The 15,329-nt window shown below is 33.1% G+C and overlaps 2 protein-coding genes across 3 annotated transcripts; both read right to left on the bottom strand.

Annotated features, from left to right (window-relative positions):
- Positions 1–844: 844 nt before the first annotated feature.
- On the bottom strand, positions 845–3,226 carry LOC108861342 (patellin-4). The gene is made up of 5 exons (XM_018635184.2): positions 3,138–3,226; positions 1,794–2,974; positions 1,584–1,708; positions 1,359–1,497; positions 845–1,269 (listed from the first exon to the last, which is right to left on the bottom strand). The coding sequence occupies exons 2-5, from the start codon at positions 2,958–2,960 to the stop codon at positions 1,009–1,011; spliced, it is 1,692 nt and encodes a 563-aa protein (XP_018490686.2). The 5' UTR covers positions 2,961–2,974; positions 3,138–3,226; the 3' UTR covers positions 845–1,008.
- Positions 3,227–4,472: 1,246 nt separating this feature from the next.
- On the bottom strand, positions 4,473–8,816 carry LOC108854908 (twinkle homolog protein, chloroplastic/mitochondrial). 2 transcript variants are annotated; one of them, XM_018628964.2, is made up of 19 exons: positions 8,396–8,816; positions 8,187–8,311; positions 7,965–8,020; positions 7,833–7,890; positions 7,667–7,762; positions 7,475–7,558; positions 7,189–7,269; positions 7,010–7,075; positions 6,807–6,923; positions 6,666–6,713; positions 6,447–6,593; positions 6,159–6,341; positions 5,941–6,072; positions 5,788–5,849; positions 5,555–5,638; positions 5,339–5,470; positions 5,023–5,254; positions 4,859–4,926; positions 4,473–4,736 (listed from the first exon to the last, which is right to left on the bottom strand). In XM_018628964.2, the coding sequence occupies exons 1-19, from the start codon at positions 8,682–8,684 to the stop codon at positions 4,664–4,666; spliced, it is 2,133 nt and encodes a 710-aa protein (XP_018484466.1). In that variant the 5' UTR covers positions 8,685–8,816; the 3' UTR covers positions 4,473–4,663. The 2 variants fall into 2 exon arrangements, with proteins under 2 accessions (XP_018484466.1, XP_018485196.1); XM_018629694.2 differs by having other exon boundaries at positions 8,187–8,308.
- Between the last annotated feature and the right edge of the window lie 6,513 nt (positions 8,817–15,329).

The raw sequence follows: 15,329 nt of genomic DNA, 5'->3' as shown, positions 1-15,329 counted from the left end.
CTCATAATCATTAATGGTGATATATATGTCAATCATATTAGGAAGTTCCGTAGCTTTTATTTAAGGAAACAATAGAGAATATTCTTTTGTATATTAATAATTGATTTAATAGTTATTTAATAAAAACTATAATATATGTGTAGATGGACCAACTTATTTCTCTAACAATCCTCAGAATAATTCTCATGATGACACGTGGCTACCAAACAATGTTGCAATGTTCCAGGATTAATATATAGGGGATTTCTTTATACTACTATCAACGTTTCCAAACAATATACTTATTTCTTTATACTACTATCAATGTTTCCAAACAATATATTTTTTATACTACTATCAATGTTTCCAAATAATACCATAATTAATCTTAATTATTTGATATCTACCATTTTCTCTTCAAAATTTTGTAGAAACGTCATAATTTCATAAATTGCAAAATAGTGAACTTTAAAATTTCGATTATAAGATTACAAATTATGAAACAATTACAATTTAAATCCAATTAGATTACATATCGGTCATCCATCAGTTCAATCGGTTAGTCTCGGGTTTTAGTGATTTTTTAATATGAATATTTTAAAAACATAAATTGAATTGTCAGATCTCCGGATTAACCGGTATAATCGCAATTGGGTTGAATTTAAAAATACTGATTTAAATGCAAAAATATTTTAAATACACACTTTTTAAAATTTACCAAAATATTTGTTAAATTATTAGTGAAATTTTTCATGTTAAAATATCCCGCGCTTCAAAAGCGCGGGTCAAAATCTAGTTATTCATTGATACAATAATTTAATCCAAAAACAAATGAATCAAATAGAAACAATAGAAAGAAATCTCATAACAGAAGAAGCAAAAGATTGAATTTCAATTAAACAATGGCAGTATCTCTTTCTCACGCTAAGTATCACTCAAAAATAATAATAATAACATCAAACATTTAACTGTAGCAAAAGAATATTTTATAGACTGCTTAGATAGATGATCTGCTGAAAAGCCTCTATCTCAGCAAGAGGACTCCGTCTTGTTCCTGTACCTGTACAGAACTCTCTTCTTCTTCTTGCTGGAAACATTGTCAACGGTCAGAAGAATCTTACCAGACTCACTGTTCTTGAAACTGTTCCTCAACGGTCCTTCGTTTGATCCAATCTTCTTCCCCTTTTGGACAATTATAGTGTAAGCCCCTTCATTTGCTGGCACAAACTCTTCCTTGTAATTCACTTCCCATCCCAAAACCGCAATGTCCCACACCAATGTCCCTTCAGTCTATGAAACAAACAAAAGACACCATTAGTAGATAGATATTTTACCACTCCTGAAACAAAGAACGGACTTTGGTTTTTTAATTTCTTTACCTCAGCAGCTGGGATCTCTATGGTTTCAGATGATCCAGGCTTAACGACAACTTCAGAAACAGCTTCGTTTGAGAACTCGGTATCATCATCTCTTTTGAAACCACCGTACTGAACCGGGATCTCCTCTGCTGGAATGTACCTTCATCAAGCCACAATGCATAAATGTTATGATAAAGATTAGAGGCATTATTAGGAGGGGCGGTTAGGTTAGTATTGGGTGCTTACTTGAGAAGAGTCTCTGTGACATTAGCTGGACGAGTCACAACAAACTTGCTCTTGGTTCTTTGAGTTAAGAATGGTGACAGGAGAGTGCTGCCAGCATAGAACCAGAAGGGAACATTTATGAATACCTGCACAACATTAAAAACAATTTACACAAGCCAAGAGATTAGGTAACAGCGAGAAGACAAGTGAATGATGATAATATGAACTCACGTTTCTGGAGACGAGTTCCGGGTAATTGTCCTGCAGAGCTACTATTGCGTTCTTGATTGCAACCCAAAGCTCTTTTTTGAACAGTCCAGGACAGTTCTTGAGATCATGGATCTGGAGAAGAGAAGTAACACCTCCTGGTTTCAGATCAAGCTTCTGGATTCCCTTCTCCATCAGCTGAAACCTCCATCTCAATAGATTCTCCCTGCTCTGCTCTGACCCAAATATCCTCTGGTAAAGCTCCTCGTTACCAAAAACGCTGTAGATGTTGTAACAGACGGGGCGTGATTCGAGGTCCAGACCGTTCATGTAAGCTGCAGAGGCGAGATCCTCCCCAAAGTCTTCTCCAAGGATTGAATCAATCTTGTGTTCCTTTCTCCACTTGAGGGTTTTCTTGAGCATCTCAAAGGCTTCGTTGACTTTGAAGTCTCTTGCTCTCAAGAACTTCAAGAGGATCACATCAGTTCCTTCGGCTCCTTTGCTTGGAAGCAGTGGCACTCCCCATAGCTCGATATCGTTATCAACAGTCTCCTCTTCTTCCTCCTGCTCCACAGCCTCAGCTTTGGCTTCTTCGGTAACAACAGCCTCAGTTTTCTTCTCTTCTTCTTGTACAACATTCTCAGCTTTCACTTCCTCCTTAGAGTCCACAACAACAGCCTCAGCCTTTACTTCTTCTTCAGGGCTTTCCTTCTCAATGGTCTCTGCTTTGGCCACTTGGGTTACATCAGCATCAGTCTTGGCTTCTTCCTTGAGGCTGTCCTCAGCAACAACTGCTGGTTCACTAGTCTCAGCTTTAGCATCTTCTTCAGTAACAACAGCCTCACTCTTCTTTTTCTCCTCTGCTTCCTTCTTCTTCTCCACCTTCACAGGGCTCTCTTTCTTCTCCTTGAAGAGAGTGTTTTGAATAATAGCTTCCTCAAGCTTTGTCTTGAGATCGCTGAGAGCCTTTTTCTCGGTCTCTTTCAAATCAGAGAAGAAATCGCTCTCTTCCTTGAAAGAAGAGATCTTCTCCACACCTTTGGGCTTGGTGTCATCTTCTTCTTCTTCTTCAACCTTAGTCTCTTTCTCTTCCTCAACAACAGCTTTCACAGTTGTCTCCTCCTCCTCCACAGAAGCAATAACAACCTCAGACTCCACCTGTTTCTCCTCAACCTTTACTTCAGCAGTCATATTTAATCCTTTGCCTATAAATCAGATTTAAACAATCTTTTATCATCAAAACATAACAAAAATAAATTCTTCTTCTTGATTTGTTGCGATCTGAAATCATCACAAGATTCTTGCTAAACACCATACATGAGAAAACCCTAGCTCAGCGACCTTAGCTACTTCTGGAGAGAAACTTACCTTAATAAGAAGATGATGCGAGTTTCTCTGAGAATCTCTCAATTTGACTTCCTCAGGGTTTATCAAAGGAAAAGAAGAAAGGATTGAGTTTTATGGAGAGAAGAAGCCCTAGCTTTTAGGCCTGGACTGGACCCCACCCACTCTAAGCAACGGTCAATATTGGGGCCCACCACTAAAATAAAATAAGGAGAAACCGTAGCCGTTGGATTGAAAAGCCTTCAATCTCTCTCTCCTCCATCCAATGATTCAAAAGTTTGCACAAAAGATATCCCCGCTGGGTCCCTTCACGTTCGTCTTCGCATATGTTGCAACGGTCGTCTCTGCTGATCTGGTCATCCACCCAGAGTACGACACGTGGACTATTCGACAGAGTATGTTCGGCGCAACGGACGGATTATTCAACCAAAAGTCATTTCTTTTGTGTTTTTGCTGACTGTAAAACGAAGATTCAATGTGTTCTTGTTTTGTTTGATGTTAATTTTACTATTTGGATTTACCCAAATTATAATTTGAACACTTGTAATTAGATAGTACCAGTATCTGAGAAGAATCTTTTCCTTGTAACGGTTCTATGCTTTCCTCCCTCAAATATTTTTTTTTTCAAAGTGAATCATTACAATAATGATTCATCATTACAAGTATAATTAAACTAATCAATCAGGTTCTCCTGTATTTGGTAAGTAAACGTTCTCTTTTTAAGCTGGTGACACCAAATAATATTTGGCAAATATGCCAACATATCTATTCAAATGTGTGCTGTTTGTTTTTACCAAAAAAAAAAGTCTGCTGTTTGATTGGATTCAATTCATACTACATTTATTAAATATTCAGTGAACTTCAAGAAAAAAAAAATATTCAATAAACATTTATCAACACTTAACACTTGTAAAAAATGGTGTTTACGATATTTAACCATATCAAAATAAGAATTACTAACATCAATAAGTTTTAGTTGTTAATAAAAAGATGAAAATAATAACATAGATATCAATAAATGTTGATCTTGGTCATATCTTTGACGCGAATAAAAATGTATTCCAATCCTATTAATGACCTCCCAATGATTATATGATGACATTTAAATTTGCTTGATAAAACTAATATTATTTGCGTGCCAAAAATAATCAAGATAAACAAGTAGAAATGATTGAAGCAGTTGGCAAAGAGTTGCAATAATGATAACAGAGAAGTTGGTAAAGTCAACTGTTCCAGCTAATCCACCCCGCATAATTAGCCGCGATAAAAGGATATGATGAAACAGAGAGAAACAGCCCAGACTTACAGAAAGAGACAGAGCAACAAAAGATCACCAGATCAGGCTGTACACAAATCAAATCTAAAGTCACGTATTTTTAATCAGACCCACCATGATAGAAGAAGAGAGTAACACGTAAACCATCCACATTAAACTGAGACGGTCTTTTAATTCTTACAGACGGATAACAAAAGGATAAAATTTAGCAGACAAATGTTATCGACTATGTCCCAATGTGTGTTTGACGTTCTTTTAACTCACAAAAACCAGATCATGGCCGTCGGCTTGATCTCCTCTCAGGCTTTTCAGGTGTTATAGGAGAATCTGAGAACAAACCAGTTGCCCTGTTGAACAAAAAAGATTTCATTACTGAACTATCAATCTATGAATGCACCTCTTTAATCTAAACTCTGGAGTCTTGTGAACAACTATTTGCAAAAAGAGTGTAATTGAAGAGGTAATGTACCTGTCGTAACACAAGTATGCATCACCAATCTGTCCTGCAACCTTATTTCGCACTTTCCTGACACAAATCTGAAACACACAAAAGTTATATTACCTTGTTAAGGACAATTAGGCAATTTTTAAAAGTAAATTACCAGATTTAAGAGGAATCATAATGGTGCTCACCTGCACTAGATCAAGAGGCCCAGCTTTTTCATCACGGTTTCTGTGAATGACAATCCCATTGTCACATTTGTTAATGAAATGCGCACTCCCGCTAATATCATAAAGGTTTGGTGGACCACCGTCCCACTGTTGCAACTGTTTTGGATGTGCAACGAACCAGACATGACATGAGTGATGCTGCGCAAATCGTTTTATCTTTGTAAGCATCTGGCTAACATATTCTGTCTCCGTCCTATCCAAAACGAGTAGAAACCGTTCGTGTTTCAGAAGAGAAATAAAGACTGATTGAAGTGAAAACATTTTCCACATCACTCACTGTCGTTGAGTACGTTGATGATCAAGCTCATTGTAAGGGTCGATGACAAGTCCTCGTATCCCATGCCGAAGAACAGCAGCTTTCGCACGTTCCAGAACCCATCCGATACTTGGAAGTGAGTCCAGTTCACATCTGACAACACAAAACACCAAAATATTGTTTAACACAACATGTCAAAAGCTGCATAAGCTCTATAAAGGCAGAAGGGTTTTTTACCTTATGAGTGTAAAGGTGTCATCTAACCACAGTTTCCCTTCATCCAACTCCTCAACGCTCATCCGTGGGACACTTCTCCCATAACTGTTGAGCCAAAAGAGAAACAAGAGAAACATAACCTTGAGGTGATTGATTACACACCACTTCAAAGAAAGAACAAATTTAAATACAAGGCGCAAGTTTTTGTGCTTGAGTCAGATAAGTTTGGATCTTTTCAAAGGAGAGAATCTTACTCTGCATCAAAGAAGGGTTTCTGTATATGTTTCTCCAAAAGTTTCCTGCCGTGATCTCGCACCTGCAAGCAGCAAGAACAAGAGCCCAATCAGGGAAAGAATAGTTTAATGCAGTTTCTTTATTTCCATTAATGGAGTAATTCAGAAACACACTTTATTTTCCATTGAGCAGAGCGCAAACTTCCAGCCAACACTATGGTTGAGATTACATAAGAGAGCATCAATCCATTCACTCTTTCCGGAATTAGGAACCCCTGTCACAACCGTCAACTCCCCTGGCACAACCTGATCAGCAAACAAATTGATAACACATCAGATAATGAGAGCATACAACAGTATTTTTTTAATGAAAGCATAACTTTAAGGCTTACACTATAGAAGTTGTCCAAAGTTTTCCACCCGGATGAAACCCCATACTCATGTCCATGAGTCCGATGATAATAGGCATCAATTTCATCAAAGAAATCTTTAAAGGAGAACAATCCTTGTATAGGGTATGGCTCCGCACTTCGAACAGCTTCACTGAGTGAATGAGGTCCCATAGACATAAGCACCTAAAGAGAATCATCCAAGTAAGAAATCATTGCAGGTCATCTATAGTTAGTTCTATACCAATGAGGCAATTGCATAACGTTTATATATATCATCTATGATCTGACCTCATTTGCATCTTTGTAATGCTCATCGTCACTTTTCTTGGGCCATTTGACACGCCAACATCTTTCTTTGCCAAGACGCCGTGCAACTTCTTCAGCCAGAGCTTGGCCAGCTCCATCTCCATCAGTAGCAATAACAATCCGAGATGCCTATAGATTAGTAAAATACTTTTAATATCCAGATTCTTGCAATCAAACAAAATAATAAATTGCCACACATACCTTCTTTAAGTAGTCATTGCAATTCCATAGGAACTTATACTTGGTGTCCTAGCTTCACAGAAGAGTAAAGTTCTTAGGGAAATCAAATAAGAAAAACTTGGATAGATAAAAAGGGTATGAAACCTAAAGACAAAGACAAACCTTTTCTTCAGGTGGAGTTTCCTTTGAAGAAACCGAGGCTGGAGCTCCATCAGGAACGGATACACAATTTCGAAGACCTGCCTCTTCCATCGCAAGTTTGTCTATTTCCCCTTCAACCTATTAAGTTTTAAAATTTCCCCCAAAGAATTAAAGCCATCATCAATACCATGTGGTCATTCAATAGGAGGTAAAGGCACACTTACAATAATGATTTCAGATGCTTTTTCAATGTCGTCAAGCCCATAAAAGATCCTCCGTGTATTCTTTTCCTGAAGGAAACAACCCAAACATAAAAACATGTAAGATATAGTCATAATAGAAGAAAGCTCGAGAGAGAGTTGTTCATGTCTGATATTAGAAAGGGAAGTTGTATGATATGGACCTGAAAGAACTTCTTAGTTAGATAACGGTACTTGACACTCACAAGCTCCCCTCTTTGCCAATACGTAAAAGCAATTACAATCTGCCACATAAATGAAAGCAAGAACTTAAGGTAAGAAGAAGCAACCAAAGCAACAACAGAAGAAGGCTAACAGGACCAGAAGCAAGCATGTTCCTTTAGAAAAGAATGTTCATGATTTCTAAATTGCAATCAAGATTGGACCAGTGAGAGCCAAGTAACAGAAAAGGCTTGAAAATAACAGATTCAGAAGAATATTCTTTAGTACCTCATCACCTATTCTTTTCTGCATAACCCGATTTCTCTTGAGTGTTTCTGCTGAAATCATTCTTGCAGCGAAATAATCCTCAATCTGAAGCATAACCAAAGAACACAAGAAATCAAATTCAGATGTTTTCTTCTAAAGAAAGCAGTAAACAGAGAAGAAAGAAAGAAGAATAAGTATGTAGAAGACAACAACCTCATCGCAGAGAGGTTCTAGCTCTAAACTCTCCACCGTAACTTTTCTTTCGACCTTCCCAACTGGAACTACAGATGTTGTAAACCTACCATCCACCTGCAGAAAGGTTTGAAGATAATTTAATCAAAAATTTGAATTTCAAGACATGCTTGGTGTTGCAACTCACCCGTACTCCACCTTTCAACCCACACTTCCCTCTAAAGCAGTTCCACGTAGCCGAAGAACTGTGAATTAAAAGGCATCATAAACAACATTCTCATAAACAAAGCTTATTTGGTGAGAAACCAAGATTGCATACCAATCAGCAGCAATGAAAAGAGACAAACTTTTTTCTCCAGAGTCACCACCTTCACACTGATGTGCACATAAAGAACAGTCTTTAAGTATATAAACTTAGCCTTTTACAGTTACTCAGCACCAATGCTAAAAGAGAAGGACAACATTAACATAATAGTACTCTCAAGTCTTGGCATATATCATGACGCCTGAGGAGAAGACATAAAGAGAAATGCTTTTATACCTCGGGACATATCAAACCACTGTATTGTCCGGAGGGACAGTTTTGAGCATCAATTCCATTTTCAGCCAATTTAAGCCTCAAGTTGGCTAATCTAGATTGCACAGCACCATCTTCAGGATCAACTACTACAAAGTCACAATACGTTGAGCAATTCATCAAACAGAGCACCACTAATAGAGGAGCGATTAACTCAAGCATTGACGAGGTACCAGGAGTTGGGGATCTGGAAACTGAAGTGTAGGGAGATACACCATTGGGCCTTTGGTGATAAGGGCTGCTTTTGGACACGGGTCTCGAGGCTAAAACCGGACGAAATCTTCTGGAAACGGAGGAGAGTTGCCTTTGAACACCACGGGTGTAAGAAGGAGAAGAAGAAGCTGCAGCTGCAAAAGAAGGAAGAAGACAAAACTCGAGGAACTGCTTCGAACCCATGAGTAGTGACATCGAACTAGACAGTTTCCGCAGGTGGGTTTGAGGAAGACGAAGCAGAAAACGCATCTCTAGAAAAAAGGTCTTCAGCTACTACACTTCATGATGGTGCTTCTTAATTCCGACTAGGGTTCTAGGCTTTTAGGGGTTCCTGTCTTTTCTTTTCCCTCCTCGGTCTGCGTCTTGAGGACGAAGGAGAAGACGCCAAGAGATTTTTGATTTTGTTCTCTTTTTTTTTTTGGTAACTTGGGCTTCTGAGCAAAACGGCCCATTAGTTATTTGGTCAGGCATGTTGCATTTACTTAGGCCCGTTGTTAAGTTACCACATTCTTTTTTAGTAAGCTGAGAAAAAAACTTGGCGACAAAGGTCGGTAAAACTAGGGTTGGGCGTTCGTATAATCTTTCGAATTTGTTTCGGATCCGGTTCTATTTTTCTAGATACCAAATTTTGAATTCGTTTGGATCTTTAACCAGTTTTGATTTGGATGAAGTACTACTTTTTGGATCGAATTCAGCTCGGTTCTTCGGATTCATAGTTTTTACCTAGTTTTTTATTTTATTTTTTTATAACGTTGATTTATTATGACATTATAATTATGAGAAATATTACAAAGACGATTCGACAACTTACGATACTATCTCTCTCCGGAACTTTAAACCTTGATTTTCTGAAATTTACAAGAAATTTCATAGTTGTTGCCTAGTTTTAACAAATTATTAACTAATGAAATATAATTGTTGAAGCTTAATTCTTTTTCTTATATATATATGTAAAGGGTGAAATCTAGAATATACTAACTTTATGAATAATGAAAATAAAACAAATATAATATTAATTTATATAATTATAATGTACAAAAATACTTTTAAAAATTAACATCGGATAGTTATGTTGTTACAAACTAATAGAAATAATAAAAAAATTTACAGTCGATAATTCTACATACCTTACGAAGATTCATGTCTGACTAAATCACATAAACCACAATATAAGATTCAGGTTTGACCGTATTTCTTAAACTATGAAGATGATTGGTGATGACTGTGAATGCTCCACACAGCCATAAATCTCTCTAAATCAATAAAGCCAAAGCAATCAAGCTTTATTAATAAAATCTAAAGCTACAGCCTAAAATCTTTAAAAAGAAATATATTAGTTCTAAAAATCAAAATTTCTACAGCATTTATCAAATGCTTTGAAAAATATCCAAAGTCAAAAAAACTAAAGCCAAAGCAAAAATCTTATAACTTATTTTCTAAAGCAAAAAATCTAAAACTACAGGAACAACCAATCAATCCCTATGTTGCAGATCTCTTGTAAAGATTTTATCCACTAATTTTCATAATCTATTATTCAAAATAAATCTTCTAATGTAAAACCATTAATAAAACTTCAGTCAAAACACCGGACACCTAGGGAGCTTCCACGAGGCATCAGCTCATATGCTTTTCATCTCCAAAAACAAATCCACTATTTCCTTCACTAAACTTCATACCCTTTATCATTTAATAAAAATATGAAAACCCCAAATCAAATCCTCCCTCTTTTCAAAACTAAACCCTAACACCCCCATATGGATTAGTGAACCCATGGACAAATATCTAAGTTCTATACTTTTCAAATTCAGAAAAGAAATATTTTAAAATTGTTTTAGTCATATTTTGATGATTTTTACAAAAATATGAAAAAAAACAGTTTTTCGATTTTTGAAATATTTTTATCAAATTCTATAAATCAAAGAAAAAATATTGACTTTCTCAGTTTAGTTTTATGATTTTTAGTTTAACATATAAAATTAAAAGAAAAAATGTGGAGATAGCAGATTTAAACTTTTCATCTAAGGGCACTGGAGACTACTACTCTGAGCTTCCACAGCACACTTTAAATTAATAAGCCAATTTCGTTGGTTTAGCTGTCACCTATTAAAGAAAAAAAATCTAAACACTAAGGCCATTTCCAACCAAACTGTAAAACACTATTTTAGTGTAATTTTTGCATCAAATCTTCTCCAATGGAACTGCAAAAATCACACCATTTTAGTGCAATACTAAAATTTGACACCAAATTTGGTCTGACACTATTCATCACACCAAAACACTATTCATTCCACTAAAATACTATTCACTTATTTTATTACTAGATCATACAATTAAATAAATGATAAATAAAAAAACTTAATACATATAATATTATAAAATAGTTTTAGTGTGAAATTTAGTGTTATAGTTGGAGAAGACTTTGTTTTTAGTGTTGAAATTACACCAAAATAATGTGGTTTTGACACTAAAATGATGTTTGTGGTTGGAGATGCCCTAAACTATTCAGTCAAAAATAATAATTCAGTCAGTGATTTGATAGATATCAGATTATCCCTCCTTTCTTTCCATGTTGTAAGTTGTAACTATGATCTATAGTTCTTTGATTTAACTTTTTATATGTGCTTAATTATTTGCAAACCATCGTTTTCATAGATGCGCAAGTTCACTTTAACTGATCTGGGGTAACAAAGAAACTATTCTAAAACCTTAATGATGGGACGTGCCACTAAAATTTATCATTTTAGTTTTTTTTTTTTTTTTTTGAAAAAAGCATAAATTTTTAGTTCTTACGTTCTATTATCATATTTATTTCCATTGGACAAAGTTTTTTTTTTTTGAAAAAAAAAGCCATTGGACAAATTTAACAGCACATTTAATCAGTCTCAATAACTCGCGAGATCAAACACATATATACATATGAAAAACTGAAAAACTGAAAAAAATAGACACTTTGAAATTAGGTTTGTCTCCATAAGATTTTTAAAAGATTATTTAGGAAAATAAAATTTAGATTCATGATAATACCATAATACCTCCAAAATTAACCAATTAATATGAACTAGGTTTTTGCCCACATGTGCGGGCTTAACTTTTATACAAAATTTTATTAATAGATAAATTATTAATTCAAAAATCATTAGAATAATTAAATAAATATCAAATTTTAATATACGATAAAAAATATTTTAATAAATATCTCTTACTACGTAAAATAAAGTTGAAAACATAAATATATACATAAAACTATATACAGAGATTTATATTTATTTTTAAATATTATGATGTAAAATATTTTTAGATAACATTATACATAACATTTTTAGATTATAGTAATTATTAAATTATTGATTTTTTAATTTGTAGGTAATTATATATTAAAAATATAATCTAATTATTTATTAAGGATAATAAAAAAATTAAACACTCTAACTTCTTAACATGAAAGCAAAAAATCACTTTGCAAATAATAGTATAAATAATTTTGAAATATTTACCAATTTTTCAGAAATTATCACTAATGAATGATTTGGATTGTCCTAAAAATTATTTTAAAAAATAGATGATTCATTCTATCTTAAGTGATATATATATATATATATATAATTAGAGCCAGTTTAATATTATTAAACAAAATACATATAAATAGTATTAGGATCATTGAAATATATTATTTGAATTGGTAAATAGTACTAAACCAAATATTAATAAACCAAATTAATATTCTGAAGATAATTATAAATTATCTGATAAATGACTGAGATTATTTATTAAGACCAATAATTGAGCATAAAATATGAGTAAACCTAAATCATGGAGAACAAGACCAATACACAAATTAATTTATCAAATAATATTAGGATAATTTAGATATATTATTTTGAATTGGTAAGTATTACTAAACTAAATTAATATTCTGAAGTTAATGATAAATTATCAGCTAAATCACTAAAATTATTTATTAAGATTAATAATTGAATATTTAATAATTGAATATAAAATATGACTAAATCTAAAATAATGGAAAACACCAAATAAGCTTTTCAGATAATATTAGGATAATTGAGATATGTTATTTTGAATTGGTAAATATTATTAAACCAAATATTACTAAACCAAATTAATATTCTGAATATAAGGATAAATTATCAGCTAAATCATTAAAATTATTTATTAAAATTAATATTTGAGTATAAAATATGACTAAGCCTAAAATCATGGAAAACACGACAAATAAGCAAATTCATTTCTTAAAAAATAGTATATATATAGATTATTAATAATAATTTTTGTTTTAATATTAAATAAAAAAAGTAAAAAAAAAAGAAAAATATGGGAGATAATATATTATGAGTAATTTAGGGTAGATTTAGTGTAGATTTAGGAAATATATTCAATGAAAATATGGAATTTTCTTTATTCATGATTTGGCTATAATATGTAACCTACGTTGTGGAGAAAACTGTAGAATGAGTGGGAATTTATTAATGTTTCAACTCCAAAAGGTCTGAGTTTCAATTTTCAGAGAAGGCAGAATAGCGTACGGAGTACCGTCAAGCGTGACTCCCGTAGGGCGGCTCAGGTGATGCAGTCATGCGTGAATCCTCATACGGCAGATAGCATTGTCGGCTGTGGAATCGTTTGTAATATTTCTCATAGTTGTAATAGCATAATTATTCAGCGTTAAAAAAATGAGTGGAAATTTTATTCGTATGTAGGCGTAACATAATGTAAAAGGCAGGATATGTTATGACACATAAACATGAAAAAAGTAAATTGTAGAATCGTGGCTATAAATTATAATAAGTTTAAATTAGATTAACGACATCTTGCTAGAATATAACCTAACAAATTCTAGCTTGAATAGAATATACAAGAAAATTTTATTTGCGTTATATACACATAATAGATTTATGTATAAAACTTAGTATCTAATTCTAGAATAGTTAGATGGCCATAATGAGTATTTTATCCCGAGCTAGAACATGAAAAATATGATTCTACTATTTTTTAAAAGAATTTTAAACATATAAATAGTCATACTTATGTTTCTAATAGTTATCATATTTTTTATGTTTTTAAGATCTAGGTTACTATTTTCTCATTACAAAATGGTAAAACTTGTTCAAAATCACCAAAAAATATCAACAAATTTAAAGGGACAAACAAAAGTTGACAGTATCCTTTTCCCAATTTTTTTTCTTTAAAATATCTACAAAACAAGCAAAGAAAAACAAAAAAAAATTTCTTTTTGTATGAAAGAGAAGTATAATAATTTTTAGGGAAAATTAGAAAAAAGAGACACTTTCAATTCAGATTTGTCTCAATAAGACTTTTAGAGAATTATTTAGGTAAATAAGATTTACATTTATTTTAATACCAATTATACCCTTTAATTAACTAAATTATTTTTAACTAAAAATTATAATATTTTGATTTAAGTTTTTATTAAAAAGGAAAAAAGAAGGAAAAAGGTAAAAAACAGAAAAAAAATCCACTTAAAAGAGTTGAAGTTGAAGTTGAAATCTGAGAGCCATTCTTCGATAGCACTTTTGATCTCCTGATCGGTGGAGTTGCTGGGGATGCCGAGGACTTTATATGGATTCCGCCTGAGCTCTTCTTCTCCGGCGACTTCCTTCTCCTCCGATGTGTGATGAGTAGGCATATTTCAACAAAATCCGATCTCGTTTCTCCTTTAGAGTTTTTCAGTGCCCACAAGAGAGGAGAATTGTTCGTTTAAATTCCCAAGAACATGGGGATCTTCGTTTGAGAAGTGGGGAAACGATGATCATGTATTGTGAATCTCTTTGGTTATTAAAGTGAAACGCATAGTTCAACATCCAAATTCTATAACTATTGTTATCATGGACCACAAATCCGGAGCAACACAACACGTACTAGTGAATTATTTGAGTTATACATTGAAATTTTGGTAAAAAGATGTCAAAATCCATGATTAAGGATAAAAAGTTGGCTGCTTTTTTTTGGTTACAGAAGACGCTAGGGAAGAAGATAAAAATAAGATTACAATTATATCTTTTATTAAAACCACATATAAAGTGGTATATGTATCAAGGTAACGTGAATCATGTATAGTCTAGTGGCTTGTAGGTATAGTTTTATTTTGAATAACTTGGGTTCGAGTGAAGGAGAGAGCAATTTTGATGATTTTTTCTCCGTAAAAACAAATTATCATACGTAATTTAGGATATATTTTGTGTAAATTTAGGAAAGATATTAACCGAAATATTGAAGTTTCCATATTTTTCGGATTTGTTTAGAATACGTATCCTATCTCACCATGAACACAGTACAACACGTGGGAAGCATATTCTATCTTAGACGTCACATAAGGTAAACGACAGAGAATTCTATGACACAAAAACTACGTAAAGTACAACATAGAGTTGAGGATATATATCGTTATCTAGCTGCAGGTACACTTAAGACATGTTGGTAGATTGTAACGTAACAAATTCTAGCTCACGTATGAGCTAGAAGAAAGTTTAGATTACAGTATATACCTAGGATACATCTATGTATAAAATTTAGTATCTGATTTCTATATCAAGTAGATTACTAGAATGTGTATTCTAACCTGGTTAGAAGACAAAATAAATTATGATTCCCCATTTTTTAAAAAAATAAATTTAAACATATAAATTGTCATAATTTTGTTTCCAAAAAATTTTCATATTTTTTTTACATTTTTAAAGTTAAATTTACTATTTTTTCTATGAACGAAGGGTAAAACATGTCTAAAATTGTTAAAAGTACGAGAAATCTTAAATGGACAAAGAAAAGTTTAAAAGTGTCTCTTTTTCCAATTCTTACTAAATACTCACAGTATCTTCTCAAGATTCACTATTTCTTTAAAACTCTAGAATATATACCTAT

This window comes from Raphanus sativus, chromosome 1, assembly GCF_000801105.2.
Source record: "Raphanus sativus cultivar WK10039 chromosome 1, ASM80110v3, whole genome shotgun sequence".
Classification (NCBI taxonomy): domain Eukaryota; kingdom Viridiplantae; phylum Streptophyta; class Magnoliopsida; order Brassicales; family Brassicaceae; genus Raphanus; species Raphanus sativus.
The sequence above is the reverse complement of the archived record's forward strand: the minus strand, read 5'-3'. Positions and strand labels throughout refer to the sequence as shown.

Coding starts and splice junctions, on each gene's coding strand:
- LOC108861342 (XM_018635184.2), bottom strand. CDS start 2,960: ATGACTGCTGAAGTAAAGGTTGAGGAGAAACAGGTGGAGTCTGAGGTT. Junction 1,709..1,793: donor CGGAACTCGTCTCCAGAAAC/GTGAGTTCATAT, acceptor AATGTTGTGCAG/GTATTCATAAATGTTCCCTT. Junction 1,270..1,358: donor TAGAGATCCCAGCTGCTGAG/GTAAAGAAATTA, acceptor TTTGTTTCATAG/ACTGAAGGGACATTGGTGTG.
- LOC108854908 (XM_018628964.2), bottom strand. CDS start 8,684: ATGCGTTTTCTGCTTCGTCTTCCTCAAACCCACCTGCGGAAACTGTCT. Junction 5,850..5,940: donor TCTGCTCAATGGAAAATAAA/GTGTGTTTCTGA, acceptor TGCTGCTTGCAG/GTGCGAGATCACGGCAGGAA. Junction 5,255..5,338: donor CATCAACGTACTCAACGACA/GTGAGTGATGTG, acceptor CGTTTTGGATAG/GACGGAGACAGAATATGTTA.